General features: G+C 39.7%; 1 protein-coding gene across 4 annotated transcripts; it reads right to left on the reverse strand.

Moving 5' to 3' along the window:
* Positions 1–1729: 1729 nt before the first annotated feature.
* Positions 1730–20409, reverse strand: LOC147331988 (choline transporter-like protein 2). 4 transcript variants are annotated; one of them, XM_086288359.1, is made up of 22 exons: positions 20239–20409; positions 13311–13359; positions 13157–13230; positions 12981–13065; positions 11840–11924; positions 10907–11020; positions 10746–10806; positions 9977–10097; positions 9751–9834; positions 9547–9659; positions 7894–8025; positions 7689–7788; positions 7395–7487; positions 6865–6949; positions 6468–6730; positions 6268–6362; positions 6072–6175; positions 5888–5961; positions 5720–5790; positions 5235–5323; positions 5057–5141; positions 1730–2282 (listed from the first exon to the last, which is right to left on the reverse strand). In XM_086288359.1, exons 1-22 carry the CDS (start codon positions 20264–20266, stop codon positions 2176–2178), a joined length of 2112 nt encoding a protein of 703 aa, XP_086144485.1. In that variant the 5' UTR covers positions 20267–20409; the 3' UTR covers positions 1730–2175. The 4 variants fall into 4 exon arrangements, with proteins under 4 accessions (XP_086144485.1, XP_086144482.1, XP_086144481.1 ...); XM_086288356.1 differs by having other exon boundaries at positions 1730–4597; XM_086288355.1 differs by lacking the exon at positions 20239–20409 and adding an exon at positions 15682–16065 and having other exon boundaries at positions 1730–4597.
* Between the last annotated feature and the right edge of the window lie 1956 nt (positions 20410–22365).

Genomic DNA, 22365 nt, shown 5'->3' on the forward strand with positions numbered 1-22365 from the left:
TCCACCAATAGCACCCTTTGTTTTTCATAGATGAGACTAAGTTCACCCTGAGCACACGTGACAGCCATGAAAGGGTTTGGAGAAGCCTCGGAGAACATTATGTGGCTTGTAAAATTGTTCAGCATGGCCGGTTTGGTGATAGGTCACTGACAGTGAATCATATCCATGGAGGGACACACAAACCTCTGCAGGGTAGGTAACGACACCCTGACTGCTATTAAATATTGGGATGAAATATCTGGACCCAGTGTCAGACCCTCAACTGGTCCAGTGGGTCCTGGATTCCTCGTGGTGTGTGACAATGCCAAGTCTCATGTGACAAAAGTATGCAGGCAGTTCCTGGGAGGATAAAGAAACTGACTCCATTGACTGGACCCCACAATCACCTGACCTAAATCCAACAGAAGAACTCTGCGACATCATGTTTCGGTTGCACGTCAAACTGTTTGGAAGCTCAGTGTTGCCCTGGGCCAGATCTGGGAGGAGCCCAAGCACGTGGGAACCATACACACTGCTGAGAACCATTCTTGAGTTTCAGTGAAATTTCAGCAAAAAGGACGAGCCTGCCATGTCATTTTGTTCCCTCCTTTATCTTTGAATTCAGCCCTCTATAATTTGATAACTGTCATTTTCATCAAACATTGTGGCATCCTATTCCTTCCTACAAATTTCCCCCCAAAATTATTAATATAGATACGCAACATGATTTTTCCCCATAACGATCAGATGTGTTTTCAAAGTGTTCCTTTAATTTTTTTTAGCAGTGTATTCATTCAAAATCAAGGGCATCCTGTTACCTGTTCGAAAACACTCTGCATTAAAACATTTCCAGAAGTGTGTCTACTGGCAGCTCTCTGACTGAAGGTCCTGTCTCTGAACCGTAACGGAGTATTTTAAAAGTATTCAGCCATATTCCATTACTGCAGAGTTGTTGATATGACTCCTAGAAAGTTGATTTTTATCAAACCCTGACAGACTTTCCCGCATTAGTCATTAGACACTTACGTAAAGCCAGCATTTACACACTACAGGTGATTTTACTGTGCCACGCTGAATGACCTGTAGTGAGGATATGCACACCCTCTCATGGTCAAACGTAGAACAGCAGTTAGGATTTTATGGATTTCTACAAACTGTAACTATGTTTTCTAAGTTTAAAGCTAAAAGGAAAGATGTGACATTTATATGTTAGTTTTGTAAGGATTTATTCAAAATCAATATATAGAATTTTTTTTTGGGGGGGGGGGGGTCACACTCTCAGTTCCAGCAGGGAACAGAAAGTGTGACCATTTAAGCTTAGAAAGGAAACTAACCTGAGCTTATCCCCAGTACCTGAAAGACACGAGTCACATCAGGTCTATCAGAATGACACCAATGCTGAAATACTGGGAGCACCTTAAAGCCTTCGGTATATGAATACATAAAGAGTCACATGGATTTTTATAGAAAACTATGCTTTATTTGAAAACAGTTCAGCTTCACAAAAATGACAAAAAAAATCCCCTCATCCGAACCAGCACATCTATCAAGATACAAGGTTTTTTTGCTTTTGGTTACATTTCCATATGGCTGCTGATGACAGGAATGCCGCAGCACCAGATGCTTTAGGCAAAGTGGTATAAAAGCACTATGTATACCTGACTGCTGGGGTAATGGCTTTGGTGCCTACATGGTTAACTGTTAATTCAAATATGACACAAGTTATACATATTTATAGATATTTTTAAAAAAAAAAATACAAGAATAAAAACCGATCATATTACAAAACTGTAGCAGATGACCCTTTATATGTACCTTCCCGTACTACTCAAATATTAACAGTAAAACATGACAAAAAAAACAAACAAAAAAAAACAAAACAAGAATTCTACATACCACTAACATGTTTGTTCATTTTTCTTTTTCAGTTGATAAACGTGCAGTCTCTACGTTTTTAACATCCACAAAACCTGCCAGACTTCATGATGCTTTCAGCAAGAAACAAGATGTGGGAATGTGGACATTTTTAGGTCTGTGTCCAAACTGAGGTTCAGAAGAGCTTATGAAGCATTTAGTAATAACCAAATTCAGCAGACACAGCTTATAATCGATGACATGAACTTGTTATCCAACTTCAAACTCAACAAAACCCCAGTTGTCTTTAGTCCACGATCTCACCCCGCTACACGGAGTGGTCTACTGAGCTGGGTCAGTCTTGTTCTTCTTTTTCAGGATTTTGAGGAGTTTCTCGGACATCATGTAGGGCCTCTCCGGGCTGCCGTCATTCCTCTCCAAATCCTCCACTGGAAAGAGGTCAAAGAAAAGGACATTAATGCTTTTCGATGCTTTCGAGGACTTGGCATAAGTTTAAATGAGCATCAGATTTTGCAATGTATATTGACAGGTAGGAAATCTGAATGAAAACCTTTCAGTTCTGCAAAAACAAACAAACAAACAAACAAACAAACCCAAAAAAAACCATCCGTTTTTTTTTATTAAACAGATCTCACTGGTTAAATTGTGTTTATTAAACCAACTGCACTGCAAAACACACAGTCATTAAAAAAAAATATTTTAAAAGGCAAAGCTACGCTAATTTACAGTTTAAAAAAACCAAAACAAAAATTGCATGACTAAAAGACTCACCAGCATTCATTAAACAGAGACAAATGTGTTATGGCTTAGAGTGAACATAGATTAAAGTGCTTCACTGAGTGTATTAAAAAAAGATTCTGTTTGCATCAACTGTAAACACTAATGTGCAAAACATTAATAATGCTGTCAATTAGGCACATGATTGGCTTCAAGTTTCTATTAGCTAGTGGCAGTGAGAGCATGTTTTATGGAGGCAACGCCGAGTTAGAAATATGAAGTCACCTCATAGGGAGCCATTTACCCAGATGTTCACTGAAGTTTCACATTTTCAATAGCCATAAAACATCTGCCAGCTTTCAGCACGCTAAACAGGATGAAGCGAGTGTCAATAAATCTCTGAGTGTGAGGTGACATCACTCGTATCACAAAATTCATACAACAATTAAACACATACCAAACTCCTGCCTGCTGTAAAGCCCTTCTGTTCGCTTAAGTTGACCCTTCGCTAAGCCCCACCTCCATAGTGACGAATAATGTCTGTTGTGCTGATTTATTTGAATTATTTTAGAAACAATCACAAACTGTATATAAAACATGAGCATGGCCACTATGACATCACCTTTTGGTTTTTGGAACCCCAACTTTTGGCCCTTCCCATCGTATAATGTTTGTTTGTTTTTTGTTTTTTTAAACAAGATATGAAGTGTGAGGGTGGATCTCTTCAAGTCTGTTAGAGTAACTTGGACCATAATTAGTCGTTTAATCATTTTTCTGTACTCATCATGATATCACACTAGCCACTGATGACATCATCAGTTTGAGGATTGCATTTACTGCGGTCATAAATATAGTAAGTAGTAGGCTTGTTTTCCCACAGACTTCCATATAACTTGAGTCGCCGCCCCCTACTTGCCGCTAGGATAAAAGCAGGTTTAAGACACAAATGCAACTCTATTAAACTACCCTATTACATAAGAAAGTAGTTTGTTTAAAAAACTCTGATTATAGCTTCTACAGGGTTTGGTTACCAGCTGTAACCAGAGTTTTCTTGTCCTATACTGTACTACAGTAGTGTGATTTTGTGTTTGTTTGTTCGATTTATTATTACCATTATTTCCTAGCAACAAGCCATGCTTTAGGCTTACTTTTAGGCAGTCTACTTTACTTTTGGTTAAAATATTTGCCTAACAAGCAAAAGATCACCAGTTGGGGAGGAGACAAATTCCTAGCAGGGTTACATCAGGAAGGGCATCCAGTGTCAAAATCCACAAGATCAAATATGCAGATTGGATCGCTGTGGTGATGCCTTGCGAGTAAAAGAACCACTGAAAAAATGAAGCCACGTGCTTCACTCTTAAATGTGTTTTCTAAATATAACAAATAGTATTCGACAGTATTTGCTGTGAGTTTGTGAAATTCTACTGAAGACAATGTGGTATCCGCTGCTGTATAAAACGCTACTTAGTGTCGGATGTAACAGTTTTTAAAGACCACCAGAGGCAAACGAAACCAAGCCTAGATAATCCATTTAGGGAACGTTCAACGTCCTATTACCTCAGGAGGATGCTGAAATCACTCTGAACTGAAAAACTTCCTTCATTCATTTTGAAACTTGCAGGGTTGCATCTGCACAAAGTGGACTAAAGCAAAATGCTGAATCCCTGCCATTTTAAGGCGTGGTGTTTTGTAGCTGTACTAGTATCTGAGAGAAGTTAAGGGAGCAGATGACAGAGTCCCAGCTCATACTTTGAAAGGGTTCAAAATAAAAAGACTTTCTGGATTTTTCTCTGCCTGTAATTAAGTGGAAAATCTGAGTTTTTCCCCCCACAAACTCCTCTCTAAGCCGTGTCCTCCTCCTGAGCCTCCTGTTTCAGCTGGGTGTCTTCATCGTGTTGCTGCTGCTGCTGCTGAGCAGAGGGCTCAGATGGATCCTCCTCCTTGTTCTTCCACAGAATCTCACGAAGACTTGGCGACATGTAATAAGGCCTCGCAGCTGAGCCGTCATTGCGCTCCAGGTCTTCACCTTATCGTGTTTTTGATTATTTTGTGTTAATGGGTGAATGTGAAAAAAATGTATGCATACACCAGGGTGTTAGAGGGCAAGTGGGAAGGGAAATAAGAGGGGGCGAATTAGGAAGTGAGAAATAGGAAAGGAGACACAAAAAGAGAAAGAAAGTCAAATGGCAAGCAAGCAAAAGCACCCAAAGTATCACTTCATCACCAAGCAGCAACATTTTTCAGGCTAACAGGAGCAGGCTGTTATTTTGAAATGTAGCACACCGTATTTCATGCAATTTAAAATTAGTGACAGCCCAACACCAGAAGCAAAGTGAGAAAAGTTTTCATTTCGCTCATTCCTAACATTACGCCCTTCCTCCACAGTTTTTTTTTTCCCCTTTCACGTAAGAACCTGTTTGGACGTTTGCGTGGATAATTTGAATTACATACAGATGTCACAACTGACTGAGAATGTGTCACTTACAGAAACACAGGAACAGAGTGTCCACGCACATGGAGTACACGCTGAAGAATGCATGGGCGATGAGGTATGAGCAAACCACCATAGTCTGATAGAGATGACAACAACCACACAAACATTATCCTTCAACAAAACAATTAAAGACAAGAAAAGAAAAAAATAGAAATTCAGTCCTGCTTACCAGGATGGGTACCCAGTAGTAGTTCAGGGTTGGAGCTGTATTCTGAAAGGCTTTCACTCTCCCAGAGAAGAAGAAGAAGGAAAAGACCCCTGTGGAGAGAAACCCCAAAGAATATATAAATACAATTCCCATGTACACTACACAGTCTGAGCTGATGATTACAATTTCTATTAGCTATAAATAACGTTGTACATTATAAAATCAGTGGAAGCGATCCAGTCCTATTTAAAGCTCCAATTAAATCCTACTTCCAAAATATAAACAAATCCTAAAACACCACAGTTTGCAAGTTTGCTCTTATTAAAGGAGCCAGCAGGTCCTGCAGTAAGTTTGCAGGATTTCATCTGCTATGCAGACTTTTCTGGACTGTGAGTTGAATCGGTCATCCAGCGATGGGTCGACACAATCTTTCCAGGAAATGCTGGTTTAGTCTGATATGGTCAACATGAAGAAAAAAAAATTACATAAACAAAAAGCAGACTCACCCAGAAGCCCAACAATGAGCAGTTTGCCCAAAAATAAAATGAAATCTGTCACTTTATCCAGCACAGCCACCCTGCAGGGATTTAAAAACAGGCATTTACTCCAGTCAGCTTTATACGATTAAACATTTAACAAAATGCTTTCTGATGAGGTGATGATTTTACACTCACCTGATCACATTCCTCATGAGGAGGAAGAAGGCGTCTCTGGCAGAGGTGCAAAAGTTTTTCCCATAGATCGCCGACTAGAGGCCAAATGCAGTCATTACATCAAGATAACATTTAACATTATAAGTACCAAGCTTTTAATCACGCCAGCTCAGAGACTTGAATAAATAATAACTGAAACACGTACCATAATATACGCATTTCTGTTCAGGAACTTGACAAATTTCTCCAGACACCAGAAACAGCACTTCAGACAGCACAACAGGAACTTTGCAAACTTATTTTGGGCTCCTGTGAATGAGAGCAATCAACCTTTAACAGATGTTAGACTTAAATAGGTCACTTTTATGGAGTCATTTATGACTCCATAAAATGTAGCAAACCTTTTAGCTTGTGGTCCAGATACTCCAGCAAAACCCTGATGATCTGGATGATGGAGAGGATAAGGGAGCCAAATGCCAGAGTCCCTGTGTGATACCTAAAACAATTAAAGAATGAAAACAGGAAGTATGTTTCAGGACCCGGCAAAGCAAATGTCAGAAGACAGTTTTACTAAAAGTCTTCACCCAACACAGATACAAACCTGAGAGATCTCCCAAGAGAAGAAAACACTGGGAAAGCAGGAATGTCATCTGGCTTTTTGGCAGCCCAGTAGTAAGAAGCAAACGCCCCGGCTAGGGTCATCTGTCCCAGTCCCAAGACAAAATTGGCACACCAAAAGAAGAGGAAGACGTTGTAGAACTGCAGGGCAATTAGGTATTTGTGGTAAGGGGTCTCTCCACCGTAGAAAGCAAAAAGGCACTTCGAGTCAGCACACTGGGCTTTCATGGGACTCGTCGAGTAGTTCTGAACAAAGACACGGTTAATTTAGTGACGCCGCAAATGTATTTCTCAAATCCAAAACGTTAAGTCCAAGCGGCATGCATGGAAGTGAAGTGAGATGAAAATTTAACACACAAATAAAGAGGAGAAAAACTTACAGCCGGGTCACACGTTTGTCTTGAGTAGTCACAATTTGTCTCATTGAAGATTTTGTAGATAGGCTGATTGGACGTGGACAAGAAACTGATCAGTTCTGTTAAGGCTTACCATCATTAACTGATAACAAAACTGACAATTATGAGTGTATAATAATACTACTAATAATAAAGAATAATATGCATGTTCCTCTGTTTTGATTGGTTTATTTGTTCATGAATGCAGTGAACTTTAATCACGCAGCTGCAGAGTATGCGTGATCAAACTTCAACCTTAGCTTTTAATGTGAATTTACCAGCCCTGTTCATCATCCCTGCACAGACTCTGTCTAAGGTATCTTTACCTCAACTGTTCATTCAGTTCATTCATAGACACATTAATTTTTTAAGTCAGTTTAAAAGTTTAAATTCTTCAAGAACATTTAAAAAAAAAAAAAAAAAAAAAAAAAAAAAAACAGTTCAGAGTTGTATTTTTCATTTCCTCATCAACCCTAAATAACAACACTACCACGAACAATAGCTTGAAAGGATACACAGCAGTTACTCCCCAGTAGGCAATGACCACAGCCAGGAGGAGGAATGTAAACAGTGGGTAGAAAAGGGAACACAACATATGTCCAATTGCTCTGAAAACAGGATCACAGCATCAGTCGTAAAAGCAAATGCAAACATCAACCTTCACAGTTATGTATCAGGTTCTTTATCTGCACCCTTAATGCAGCGCTTAAATCCATTACTGTGAGTCACTCTAAAATAAACAATATAACGTCTAAGTTTTATTGATCTGTTTCTCTCCTACTTGCTACAGCTCTAAAATGAAGGCTGACCTGCTGGCTTCTTTAATAAGAGCAATGGCAATGAGGATCCTCTTCCAAAGGAAGATGAGCAGCAAAATGATGATGACCTCCACAATGGCTAGAATAATAACTATATAAGGAGATAAGAGAAAAATCATGTGAGTGTCTCAAGTTTTAATCAACATATGTTGAGTGTGGATGATAATCCATGGAGATTTTGAGGATGTATACTGACTGAAGGCCAGCCAGGTCTGTCTAATTTGCAGGTAGACTGTGAAATCTGTCTGGAAGCCCAGATCCTTGATAGTCACATTAGCGCCGGCCTCTCCTTTCAGGGCTGCATACTCCATGTAGCAATGGAAGATACCTAATCAGCAACAGGAAGCACACAGAAAAGCAAATAAATTTTTTGGGAAATCAGGTGGAAAAAGAGGCCTTATTTCCTTTTGGGTTTGCTTCCAAACAGACGAGGAGATCTCTTTCATTTCAAGAGTCAGATCAACTGTGAATCGGTTACAATGATAACTTTGACATCTACCTCAGCAGACTTCTCTCTCTGCCCCCTGCTGACCCTGAAAAAACTATTCTTTTCAGTCAATAAAAAAGCCAATTAAGTAAAATCAAAGGTCAAGTAGGATACTAGATCATTCTTAAGAACATTCTTACTATATTTGCCGCAGATCATTTTACAGTGATGTTTATCTTCACATTAGCCTAGCCTATTTTCATCAATCTTTCCATCTTGTGGCCACAATTTTCTTTTATCCCTGGTAGCACACTTTCCTTGTATCCCATTGGAAACAGCAGCACACCTCTCTTTCAAATGAGTATTAATTTCTGTTTTTTTGGTTTTTGTGGTTTTTTTCCCCACATGCCGTTGTGGATGAGCTGATGGAGAGGAGACAACATCAGCACTTTCAGATTAATCTATCTGAGAAATTACTTGGTTCAACAAGTCTGCAAAGTTTAACTAGTTGTTTTGCTAACACTCCACATTAATTTTTCAATTCCACTCCTTTAGAACAGATTTGTTTTCAGTTGACGGTCTTATGGTCGTCTGTTAAAGCCATAAAAATACTAACTTGCATTGCTTTTTCTTTGACTGTAAAATCAGTCTGTCAGTGATTCTTCAGTAGTACACTGGAGAGTAGCAAGGTAGCAGAGATTGAGGGTTACGTGGATGGTAGGAGTTAAAAAGAAAAGCTTAAAGCAGTTAAAATAAAAGTTAATTACTTTTTGAGACACTGAAACTGAACTCTGCGCTAAGCTTGCCAAGTGTGAACAGCACTGTTTAGAGATACTTTGAAGTAATCTGTGAAATGATCAATGACTTGGTAATGATGGAGAAAATTCTTTTTCCACAATAATGAATGTGTGTTTTTTTAATATACGCTTGGTAAGCACATGCAAAATTCAGCATTGCCAGCTGTTTGTTTTTGCATGAGACATGTCTTTCCCCCAAAGGTGTCTCATACTCTCATTCCTTTTAGTGTGAAAGGATCAGGATAGGATATGACAGGAAGTGACGCTGTGTTTTTCTTCACACTCAATTAAACAAATGGCACATTTTTATTCAAATAGAAAATCTAACATCACAGCTGTGGGTCACTTCACTCAAACTTTGCATCTTCCTTTCATGCAAATTCCTTCAGTTTGCATTTTTTCCACACTGACTACAGTTTTCTGACAACAAGGACTTTCACAATTTATCCCCAGTCAAAAGTTACCAACCCTGCATTAATATTCCTGCTGTGCTGAATTCATGCTCACGGTTATACTGACACTCATGATTTACTTACTGACCAGCTAGTCTGGACCTGCTTTCTGGGTAGGACCAGATTACTAAGCCATTATGAACCACAATGATATTTTCCACCTTGTCCCTTACCATAGCCTATCACCGCTACCAACATGGCAATCATGACCCAGACCATGATCCCTGCCAGGAAGCGGAGGAGGATGAGGAAGACGAGGCTGATGATCATGGCTATAACCAATCCCCTGCAAAGAGGAGGTACGGTCAATTTAAGGAAAATCTCTTTGCAATACAAACAGAGCTGACAAGGATGAAAAAGGAGAGTTTATTACTTACAAGAGGATCCAGTACCAGCAATGTGTGAAATCCTCAAAGATTTTCATCACCACCTGACGAGCTTCCATTACCACAGTGGCATTCCTGTGGAGAGATTCCTGTATGTTTATCTGCTTCAGGAATTTCTCATCACACTTTATTTGTAGTGGCCGGTTGACACAGACCAAGAGAGAGTAATGTAGTTGAAAACTAGCTGTGTCGCAAAATTCTACTGATGTATACTCACCGTACACCAGCAACAAGGTCTTGGGCGTTTCTAGTTTCATTTCCATCATTAAATGTGGAGCTGTTTCCCACAGTTATCACCCCTCCTTTCATGCCCAAAGCTGGGAAGCACCTGCGGGTGACTGAAAGAAAAGTAGAGAAACGTGTCATTGTCAAAAATACAAAAACAAACAAATGAAATGAGTTTCCCTACATGTGTAAAGAATAATACAGTTTTCTGTGTGTTACGTCCCCACATAAAAGCTAGGCGATGAGGGTGGGGGGCCAGTAACAGTTTGATCCAGGTGAAATGAAAAGAACGCCAGGCAGAGGTACTCCCACAGCCTCACAGGATGTAACAATGTGTAGTGAGATGTTTTCATAGTGGGGCTTCTTTTTGTAAATTAATTATTTTAAAAAAAAAGATGTGTCATTTTCAGCTAATAGTAAATAATTTGTACTAGATATTTGTTAAACTACAGTACTAAAATATTTTATAATTCTTCAGCCAGGAAGGAGTGCAGAAAGATAAAGAAGTTCAAGTACAGTGCAGATAAGCAGCACAAATGATGTGATTGAATCAGATCCAATTTATGTTGTCTAGTTGTTAAAAATGGGGTAAGATGGGTTTGTTTGTTTGTGTGTATAAATCTGACGGTCTCTCTGCTTGCCTTTTTGTAAAGGTCAAAGGTCATGAATCATGCAATGATACTATCATTGCATGAATATTCCACTCCCCTAAAATTCCTTTGAAAAAGAATCATTTACACATATTTAGAGATTCTACTTACAGGGTTTGCTGGGAAGCAGCATTGCAGGACAGAGACGTTGCTTAAGGATTTCTGCAACACCCTAAAAACACAGTATATCCAAAACATAAGTGAAGGTCTGTAGAAAGCATTCGAATATATCGATACCCGAGATAGTACAGAAGACTTCAAGTACAACTCACCATTGTGTTGGTCACTCCTTCTTCGCAGAAGTTTTTATAGTAGGCAAAGTCACTATTGACAGCGTATGCTTTGATTAATGTCATGAACTTATCAGGGCACTTCTCCACACACATCTAAAGATGAACATGGACAGCAGGACAGTCAGGCCACATTCCCATCACAAAAGCAGTCAAAGAAATAATGTAATAATAATCCTTCTTCCGCTTGTTCTTAGCCGTCTCTTCTACAGAAGTGAGGCTTTTCCTCCCATCCATTCCTGTACAGGGTTCTAGTTATCGTTGTTCGGGGGTGCACTGGTGAGAGTCTTTTCTTTGAAAGCTTTCATTTCATACTACTGGCAGGCTTGTTTTCTACTGTGTGGCTCTTTGAATTTCTTTATGACACTTCTCACTCTAGCCCGTGATACCTGGAACCGCTGTGATCTTTGTATATCCATCTCCTGTTTTGTTAGCGTCAATAATTCTTTAAGCTTAAACTGATTTCTTTTGTTTTTGACAATAAAATGTTCCAAAAGAACAGTTCAAACCCATGTTGGAGTTTTTAAATTGTGCGTAAATTGGAAAATAACCCTCAGTTTTCAGTTGATGTTGTTAAGCATTGAGGATTGCAAAGCACAGCAGTGGTTTGTACTATGGCTCAATAAAAAGGTCAGTTTTTCCAGGCCTAGAAACACTGACCCTGTTCATTTTGTTTTCTGAAATAATTCTGTTATTTTGGCCAATCACAAATGTATTTTTTCTAAAGAAAACTTGCTGATAGGGGGCTGGGAGAGTAACTTTTCTCCTCATCTGTAAACAAAAGCAAAAAGCCAACTCTGCCCCAACTCTACACTCATAATTTTAAGCCTTCACGACAAAGCACATAGTGTATATTGTGTTTTTCTTTTTGTTTAAATAAATATTATAAAGATTCATCAACAGAGGAGTTGGCACCTGTGTGGTTGGGCACTGGAACTCCAGCAGCACCATGGGACTGGCACACTTCATGATGTTGAAGTAGAACAAAAAGGGCTTCTTCCTGTTGGGAACAAGACCAAAGAAAGTGCACAGAAATGTACACAAATTTCTAATTAACTATTTTTGTCCAGGGACAACACAATGCTGTCACAACAGTGTTTGCAGGGATTATTCAGCGGTCCTGCCTTTCAATTGGCTAACATGTGCTAGGTACTTTCCAGTTTACTTTTACACATTCCAAAAATACATGGTGTGGCTATTGAAACAACCCCAAAAAAAGTATACAAATAATAATAATAATAACACTAATAACACAAATGAATAATAGTACCAGGTAAGGAAATTCCCAAAAATTGATTCTTTTCAGCTGGGACTGCAGAAGTCACCTGGATGAGGGACGAAACGTTTCTCCCACTGAAAACGCTACGTCCAGATGAACAGAATCTACTTTTTGGGAACTAACTTAATGTAAACATGCCAGGAAAACCTTTGAGTTAACTTGTTAGCCATAATTGATTGTATTAATGTTGCCTAATTAAGTTAGCTAGCTAAGCTTTCAAACCAGTTGTATATCTTTTTAGATGGTGGTACACAAAAAAGCCTGAGGAATCGAAAGAACCACCTAAAACTTTTGAGCCACCCTTCATTTCTGCTTCCAAGGAGCCAGACTCTCTGGCCACTTAACACTAGGCTATGAACCATCAAGGCATAAAAAAGGCACCTAACTCAAGGAATGAACATGAAAGAAACAGACAAAAATAAATTAATATATGTATCTTTAGGGACAACACACCGAACACCAACAAGCTTGTTTTGAGTTGTACAAACTCTGTCTTTTGTCTTATATACATCCATGTATGTTAACACATTTCAATAAACCGTTTCAACTGTTTCAATTTCAATAAACTGTCTATCGATCTCCGGCTCCCTTCTCCCATCACTCGTGAACAAGACCCCGAGATACTTAAACTCCTCCATTTGGGGCAGGAACTCGTCCCCGGCCCGTAGTGGGCACTCCACCCTTTTCAAACTTTCAAAATACCCTAAAGATCACACTCAAATTAAGAAAAATCGTGCAGCAGAGACCATTTTATCTATACTTCGGAAAGCAACTCACTCGAGTGGAGTGCCAGCCTGCCCACAGAACTGTCCTCGGCTGTCTGTGGGGTAGATCACCTTTCTTGGGTCACCCTGGGACCAGGCTGGGTTAGAAAAGAAGAAAAAAAGAGAGATATAAAGGTTATGAAACTTGCTTTCAGTTTGGATATTTGTGCTTCTGTGTTGTCTCCTTACCGAGTATTCCTACTGCAATGTAACCAAGTATGGCAATAATGAACAGAATGCAGCAAACAATGTCTGTGCAGCCCCTACAGTGGAGAGAGTTCACATGGTTAATGGAGTCCTCTGTAGTCATCTGCACAGTGTAACAGCCACATCTCTGTCTCACCTGTTCTGGATTGGGCCCCTGAAGCTCGGGTCATGCTTCCTGGGCTCACCTGCATGAAAGGAGAGAAATGCATTGATCAATCAATGAGCTCTTAGCATTGTGGCAACTGAAAGCATGGCTCGCTGAGAGGTTTAACCCTTTAAAACCTGAACCATGAAATAACTGCCAAAAATCTTGAATTTTGACTTGAATAATGGAGTGTTTTTTTTACCTTTAGACAAAATATAAGAATATATCAAATTTTAATCTGCATACATGAGTTTTAATTTGTAGCACACTTGAAGCCATATACATAAGCCATATTTTTGAAATTTAGTCATTAAAATGTCATGTAATTTACATCATTTTTGAGGGTAAAAAAAGTCACGCTGATGATATAGATGTCACACAAAAAAAACCCTCACAAAACACATGTATCAAATACGATACGCTGGGGTTTAAAGGGTTAAGTAAACATCTTTATAATAGCTGCTCATTAATTTATGTTAAAACCAGAGCTGGATCAAGGCCATGGAGCAGTGCACCAGAGTCTTCCTCCCATTTTTCTCACAGATGACTTCCCCTGAAGGCCAGACACGCCCAGAAACTCATCAAATTCCTCCCTGCTGACTAACCGGGAGCTCATATAAAACTCATAATACAGCAGGAGCAAACATCCCATGTGTAAAGCCACCAGCGGAGCTAGTATTGTTGTTTTAGTACAGCTCTATGTCAAAACAAAGCTATCATGCTCATCAGTAGACAAACAACTTCCCAGTTCATAAAATGAGCAAACTTTTTTCTTTTGTCTAAATATGGTTAGATTACAACATGCTGTCTCTTATAATAAGGACTATGTTTTCTGTTCTTTCAGCTAAAGTTGCAGGTTCAAGCAGACACTTGAGCTTGCTGCAGGTTATCTGACGGTAGTGTGTCTGCTATCTAAGCAAATTTCACTTTCCAGTTCCAGTCCAAATTCTCTAATGGTTAATCCACAAACTCTTTAATCCAAATTATACTTTTAATGCTAAATTGTCGCAAGAAGCACCCCAAACCTGACGCCTGATGTAAACAAGCAAGGAACAGACCTGACAGTGAGGGTTGGTGCTTCAGTGGGGATATCCTGGCAAATCCTCCTATCTTACACTTAAAATAAGAAAGATTTACAAAAGCTCAATTGGAAAGTGTTTGCAGTGGTCTGGGCTCTTTTCCCAGACACTTCTATAGAACTGGAAATGTCTTTTGCAACCACAGTTTTAATGTAGCAGCACGCTAGCTTCACATTTCATACCCATCGTTTATACCGTCTATGGTTTTTGGTGTAGCGGCTCAGCTTTTGTGCTTTAACACATCCTTTCAGCCAGCTCTCTTTCTTGTCTTACACTCACAAACAAAAGACAGTTGGTCTTTCACAGCCAGGCATATCACCTTTCTATGAGATTACAAAGAACTTTCTGCGAAACAGTGCTGAAGGAGGCAACTTCAACACTCTCACCACCCATTGGTTTGTTGCTGACCTGATCAGTGGGTCCATAGCTTTGCTTTGACTAAAAAGTTTAAAAAAAAAAAAAAAAAAAAAGGTCAGCATTTCAGTGCAGTGAATAATCAGCGGTATAAAAACAACGTTTGCCGAAGGAGGGCAGTTTGGCTCATGCTTAACGAAAACTTAAATGCTATTAGCTTGCGTTGGGAGGGACTGTTTCCTGTTGCCATTACTGTGACAATTATGCCACAAAAAGACATCTCCACCAGCTTCAGACCAACATCATAACAGTGCCCAGACATACACTATTAATAATGTGTAGCATATGGAGTCTTGAAGTATAGACAAACACAACAGCTGTGGTGACTCTGAAGTATGTGACTTATGAATGTGGTCAGTGGGGTTATGTTGCAACAAGCAGTTACAGCCTTTTGAAGAAGTCACCACTTCCTGTTATAGTGAGCGTAGATGTTGTATTTCGTATGTGTTCTGGTATCTAACTTTAACATATTTCAAACAAGTTTAGTTTTTAACTTTGTTCTGTTCTTCAGTATAAATACACAGATTGAGTCCAAGAAAGAGATCTGCACCTCTGGTGGTTATCTATATTCAACCTTGTAACAATAGTGCAGGAGAAAACACTGATAAGAGACTTGCCACACACCTGTATCGGTGTGCACACACATCCACTGCCGGCAGTGGCACACAAACATTCACAAACACACCCCTAGTCTCAAGGCTGCCGCTGCACTTTTAGGTGTGAGCACTATACAAGAAAAGTAAATAGCCAATCTAAAGATTACCCAGTGATCTTTAGATTGGCTAAGCGTGTCTTAGATTCTTTTTTTCTTTTCTTTTTTTTGAAAGAGTGCCTAGTTGAGGCAAAAGTAAAGATAAACAAGTCAGTACCGTTCTTTCCATAATATTCTCCACCCTCAGGCATGTTGAAATTCCTTCCTGGGCAAAAAAAATGTTTCTCCTTCTTTTCACAGCTTCTTTATCTGGTTCACTTCATCCACCTTTCCTATCTGCTGCCACAAATGACTGAGTAAGGGGAGAACCAAGTAGTTTGGTCGGAAACCAGTTCAACCTGTTCCTGAATAGCCGCACAACCAATGCCCCACCCAACCTATTTCACATTCCCATCCCTAAACACTTCTTTGTTTATCCCGAAAAAAAAAAGCAGCCTCTTTCTGACCTGTGCTCCCCCTACAGTACCTCCCCAGCACTTCCAAACATGATTTCTGTCGACCTGCTTTCCCCCTCTTGTTTCCGCGTAAAGTTGCAGGCAACTTTAACTCATCTACAGAGAGGCTGGAAGTAAAAGAAGGTGTGGGTGTGTGAAAGAGTAGGAGGAGACTAAAGTTCATTTGTGTATGTGATCAGGAACATGTGTTTGCAGTAAACAGAGGAGGAGTTCTCCATCTGGGGGTGGTTTGCGTAAATGCTCTCGCTAATTGAATTCAGGTGTTTGGGATATTTATGGCTGTAAAATGGTCACCTGCAGCGACGTGACAGCTCACAAGCTTAAACACATCAGTATTGAGTAAAAACTAAAATAGTATATGTTTCCTTCCCACGGATCTACTGCACTGGGGAAACCCAATAAATCTTACAAGCTAGTGATTTTTTTTGTTCTCTGCCTGTATGATTTTGGTCTCCACTTCTGTTTGTTCCGACAGCCGAAAGCAATCAGAGCGTGTTAAACGAACTCATCATTTTAACAAAGAGTCCACAGACAGACTAAATGCCACGAATGCTTTCCACGGACACTCAGAGAAACCAGAAAAAAGGGGAGCTGTAATGAAAGTTTCCATCCAGTTTTTTCTTTTTTTTGGCTAATGTTACTGCACAAGAGAATTACCACTGCGAGCCTTTGGTTTCCTGTACTTCTCTAAACAGCAAAAACGCGTTGCAATAACTGGCACGGCGACACCGATCCAGCTCTTTTCCTTGGAAACTTATTTGAGGTATTAGAATCAAGTGTGGTGGAACTGGTCGAACAGTCATGTGTAACTCATTAGAAATGACCTCCATCTGCAGACAGCTGCTACAACACGTGGGGCGATGCAGTGAGGGAAATGAAGCGAGCACATTTTTTATTTGAAGTTTTAATCTGATAAATACTCTCCAGTGTGCTGCAAGACACACTAGCATTTACTGGAAGCATAAAAAAAGTATAACATTTCCCACATGTAGAAGCGCTGTAACTTACTAATGAAAGGCCATGTTGGTTTTCAATGAACCTTCACAAAGACGTTTACAGTCCAATCTGCATTATTGTTGTGACTGAAGCTAAAGCTCATGTCCTCCATTGTTTCTTCTCAGCAGTATTTTTTTATTCAGGTGCAGCATTTACTCTTTAGTGTGTCCCAACATTCCTGAGCTTCCCTGTTTTATTTTCTTGATACCTTCCCACACATCCTGGAGTTACATGAAAGCTTCTCAGAGTGTTTTCTAAGGACATTCTGACCCTTTGCAGCACAAAACACACAAGTGGAGCTATATTTTTGTTTATCAGCTGACTGATATACTTGCTATTCATTTAGGACATTTCCTAAAATAAGATTTTACACTTTTATTCTTTAGAAACAATTCAGTGCTTTCAATTTTATTTATTATAGCACCAAATTAAAACAACACTTCACCTTAAGGTGCTTTATATTGTAAGGTAACGACCCTGCAATAATGTAGAGAAAACCAGGCAACCCCCTATGAGAATGCACTTAGTAACAGTGGGAAGGAAAAACTCCCTTTTAATGGGTAAAAACCTACAGCAGACATATGCTGATCTCAATATTGGAAACACTGCCCATCTTTGTTGTTGTTTGGGGTTGCCACTTTCTCCCCACGTAGGTTCTCTTTGGGTACTCTCTCTGGTTAGATTCATTGGTAAATCTAAACTCCCTTTAGGTGTGAGTGCATATGGTTGTCTGTCTCTCTCTGTGTTAGCCCAGCGACAGACTGTCCAGGGTGTACCCTAGATCTTCCTCTATGGTGGCTAGGAAAGGCTCCAGCTGGCATAAAGTAAAAATAGATGAAATGTTAACAATAGCTTGTCTTGCTCTCAAGCTGCATAAAACGTTACCAAGGGCTGCCGCTGGTTGCACTAGCTTAAAATCCTGAAGCTAAAGGTCACAGCCCTTCCTGTCTGTGTCCCACATGTCTGTCAGTACAGAAAGAGGGTGTGGATTATTTCAGTCCAAGTTCAGATCTATTTCCGGTATTACAGAAAAAGCAACACAATGACCACACGCAAAAATGCAAGCAAACTGTTGGATCCTTTGGGAAATGGTTGCAAAGATTTGGACTCCACTTTTGCAAGAGGAGGGTTTCTTTTGAAAATTGAAGTATTTTCAGACAGCAGCTAATCTTTAAGCTCATCAAAAATGAGCACTTGCACAACAACTTTAACTACATCTGATGAGCATATCAACTGCTATTCTCTGCTGTCAGATGCAAGGAAGAGATTTCTGCTACAGATATGATGCAAAGTGAAACTCACACATTTCATTTCAACTTAGGCTTGTAACACCTATCTAGAAAATCATCATTATAAATACCACCAGCTGACGACAGTAAGTCTCTATGAAGCTGTTTAAAACTTTGTTTATATGACGTGAACACTCAGGCACAAATTGGAACAATGTCCTGTGATGATAATAACAGGAACTGTGAGTGAGATTAAGACGTGAGCTACAAACACAGACACTGCCAGGGAGAATAAATACAAGACCATAGCTCAGTTTTTACCCAGTAACTCACTCTTGGTGCCTCACACTCTCGCAGTTCAAAGCAGCTGACAAAACCACAAACCTGTTAGCAGAGTCACATAACCCAGATTGGTCTGCAAGGGTATGATCAGGCACCGTTCAGTGCAAACAGAAGGCTGCAATAATAGATGTATTTTTATTTTGTTTTTGTTTTTTTGTCAATGCAGCACACGAAGTGAAATGAAAAGAAAGTGAATGGATGAAATGTTTCCAAAAAAAATCTGAATGTAGTTTCAGCATAGTCTAACATGACATGACGGAGAGATCAGGGGGGCATGGAGATCAGGTTTCAAACTACACTACTAAATATGACTTGTAATTACGCCTAACTTGCACCAGGGCGAGGCTGCATGGTTGTTTCAGGTCCTGTCATTGAGGTTTCTTCATATATTACAGCCTGAAATTACTCCAACGCATAAAACTGGTGGAGATCCTATAGTGTGTTCTGACATTTTCTGCCACATGGAACATTAAGGTTATTGTTCTTTTCTTCTTCTTTTTTTAGTTGTTTCTTTTAGCTGGTATGAAGATTCACTGAAAGATATTAAAGAATTCGAGAGGCTGTAGGCATTCTTACTCACTTTCACAACTAACTACACTGAGCAAACTGACATTGTACAAAGAGGCACACACACATACACAATATTCATTGCAATCTGTGGAAGGTAAATTGAATCAATTAGCCATCATGTGGCAAGCAAAGTGGGAAAGGGAGTGTCCAGGGAAGAGCAGGAGGAACTGCAAGCAGAAGTATCTGGCCTCGCTTTTCATTCCTCCCTATGATCATGTTGATGATAACAGTATAAACTGCAAGCTGCATGTGAAGAGACTGGAAGTTTGTACAAAAGGCACATGTTCTTGATCCAAAAACAGACTTTATGGAAGAAAAAAAACATAACTTTGTTTGTTTGATGTTTTTTGTTAGCTTAAATCACTCTTCGTTTCATAGATAACCATTTCCCCTGTACTGATTTCACTGAGCAGAAAGCTGTACTACAATTACTATTATGTGCAAGAATAAAAACACATTTTTAACAAGTATTTTGGGATAAGTGGGGGCATAATTACACCCACATTACCTGATTACGAACTACAACAGCCAAAACAGAGAAGCACTGATACTGTAGTTGCAGTCTGCGTTTGAAATGAAACTAAAGATAGCCTTCCCAAAGCAGACTGAATGCACTCGGTGGACAAAATGAGACCCTCTTCACTTGTTTGAGGAATTTTCTAATACGCTGTGCTCTATATTCACGTTGGGTTAGCTGAGCTGCCTGCCATAGCAGTCTGAGGAATGTGGCAGCAACTGGACAAGCACAACACAAACTGGGGCATTGTGCACCCTGACAATATATAGCAGCATACTTCAGGCATCCTGTGTTTTCACAACACACACGCAGAACAGGGCTCCCGTGCCGTAACCGAAAACGTTGACTCAGAAGTAAAAGCTAGCTTACATTGCGTTAGTTTGTGACAATACACGGGTTCGACACTTCGCCAGAGAAAGTGCTAACTTGAAAAATTAAAAGTCGAGAATGAGGAAAGGTACTTTACTAAGCAAAGCTGCTGGGACCATTGTGAGACCTACTTTCGCCGCTCCAAAAACGCAATAAAACGTGGTTTTACATTAACTGCCGATAAGGACTTTGGACAAATGAAGTGAGCGTCTCCGTTTCAGGCTTTAAATATTTACCGTATTTTGATTTCTCTTCCAGTTCCATGATTATGGAATGTTTCTTCTGGACCAGAGATGCTCACGTACGACCACTAAAGCGCATTTCCAGCCCTGACAGACGTCCGTGTGCTGCGCTTCCCTCAACTTGCTCGCTTTGTATAAGTCCGCTCCAAAATCTTGACCGTTCTGCCAACGTTTAAAGGGGGATTCCTCAGAGGAGAGCGCTGACCAATGAAAATCAGGGATGCCATGATGGACAGGATATTCAACCAATCAGATGCCCAAGGCGGGAGTTCATGTTCCCGGAGACTGGGTTAATTTCTGGTACCGTTAGTGATACAGGGTTTGTTCAGTCTATAACAATGCAGCAAATGCAGTTCATCTCAATATTTAACGAGGGCTTGATGATTTGTTCGGATATTATTACCAATTCACAGTGAAAAAAATCATATTCATTGGACCAGAATGCAGCAAAGCAATGACATAGCATAACATTCATTGGCCGATGAAATCCAAGACAACATTAATTATAAAAAGCAATTTATTCATTCATAATTCAACTTACAGTCTTAACATTACCTATTCAGACTCTGCACTGTGTATGAGTCACGACAGCTCCCCTTGATCCAGAGAATGCAGGAAGATCCATGACACAAATAAATTTACTTCAGGAAATCACTCAAGTATTTTGAGCGAAATACAGTTTAGCTATGGAAAGCAAAAGCGTTGTGGAAGGGGAATACCCTTACATGATATCATGAAACAATAACAATAACATTATCAAATGTACTGTGGCATAGGAAGAGACAAGAAATGACAAGAGCTGTTTTAAGACAGATTTTTGAATTGGGCTATGTTGCTTCTTTTTAATAAGTCGGGTTTTTTATTGTTTGAGACTGTTATGTCCCTCTGCAGCCCCTAATCTCCTCAATGTTTTCAGCTGGTGCTAATTGGCACACCTAGTCAGGTGTGAATAAAAGCATACCTGAGGCAAGCTTCCAGGGAGCTCACTTGTCTTTGCCTTGGTGGCATCAGCCATTTTAACCAACCTGGTATTCCATTTTAAGAAAAAAAACCTCTTCTCACTAACACTCTGGTATTCATCTTTTTTTATGTTGCGGCTTTTGAGTTGGGTTATAACATAAGTGGGGGCTCGTCCAGGATTGTTTGGACATTTTTGTGGAGACTGAATATCAGTTTGTTTGACTTTTAAAGTGGGTGAGAGGATGGTGTTCACTGTGATTGAGCAACGTCCCTTTAGTGTGTTTCAGCTGGGTGCGTTTAAAGTTACCTCGAGCCTTGTACACCACTGAAGACTAGCTAGGTAAAGTTAGGGTTTTATTGTTTTTAGCATCGTTCCCGGTCGAGCCCCCACTTATGTTACTACCCGGCTCAAAAGCCACAACATAAAAAAAACCGACGAATACCAGAGTGTAGGTGAGAAGAGGTTTTATCTTTAAAATGGCTGGTGCCACCAAGGCAAAGACAAGTGAGCTCCCTGGAAGTTTGCCTCAGGTATGCTTTTATCCACACCTGCCTAGGTGTGGCCAATTAGCACCAGCTGAACACATTGAGATGATTAGGGGCTGCAGAGGGACGTAACAGACGCTATGGATTCAAAAAAATAGCTTAAGTATTACTGTATAACCTATAATAACTTTATTTATAAAACGCTTTCAAACTAAGTGCTGAACAGCTATTTGAAGAGATAAAAACAATAAAGAATATGCATAATCATTGACACTGATTTAAAAAATCTGATAGAAACTAAGATGCTATCAAATAAAACAAACAATATTTAAGTGTAAATATGTGGTGTAACAGATCTTGTGATTTGAAATCAAAAGAGACATAAACTGAAGGTATCTTAATCATACTCACAGCAGTCTCACTACTGTGTTGTCCTCTTACCTCTAACCTATTTTGGCAGATGGCTGCTCCTCCCTGCCTGCTTATGCTGGAAGTTTCTTTCTGTTAAAAGAAAGTTTTTCTTTCCCACTGTCACCAAGTGCTTGTAGTTTCTTTACCTTATAAAGGGTGACTGTTGTTGTGATTTGGCATTATTCAAGTAAAACTGATTCGAATTGAAAGGAAATGTTATTAGGGAGCAGACAATTACTAAACTGCGCTATTTTAAAATTCCTC

The sequence above is a fragment of the Aulonocara sp. 'chitande type north' Nkhata Bay genome, linkage group LG4 (genome assembly GCF_057382095.1).
Source record: "Aulonocara sp. 'chitande type north' Nkhata Bay isolate Kocher_YH1m ecotype deep benthic linkage group LG4, A_spYH_male_GT1.1, whole genome shotgun sequence".
NCBI lineage: Eukaryota > Metazoa > Chordata > Actinopteri > Cichliformes > Cichlidae > Aulonocara > Aulonocara sp. 'chitande type north' Nkhata Bay.

Excerpts from the sequence above, each read along its gene's own strand:
- LOC147331988 (XM_086288355.1), bottom strand. The coding sequence starts at position 15,715 with ATGCCTGAGGGTGGAGAATATTATGGAAAGAACG. Across the intron at positions 6,731-6,864 it reads GACAAACGTGTGACCCGGCT|AACTACTCGACGAGTCCCAT; the intron begins GTAAGTTTTTCT and ends GTCTTTGTTCAG. Across the intron at positions 6,176-6,267 it reads TCTGGACCACAAGCTAAAAG|GAGCCCAAAATAAGTTTGCA; the intron begins GTTTGCTACATT and ends TCTCATTCACAG.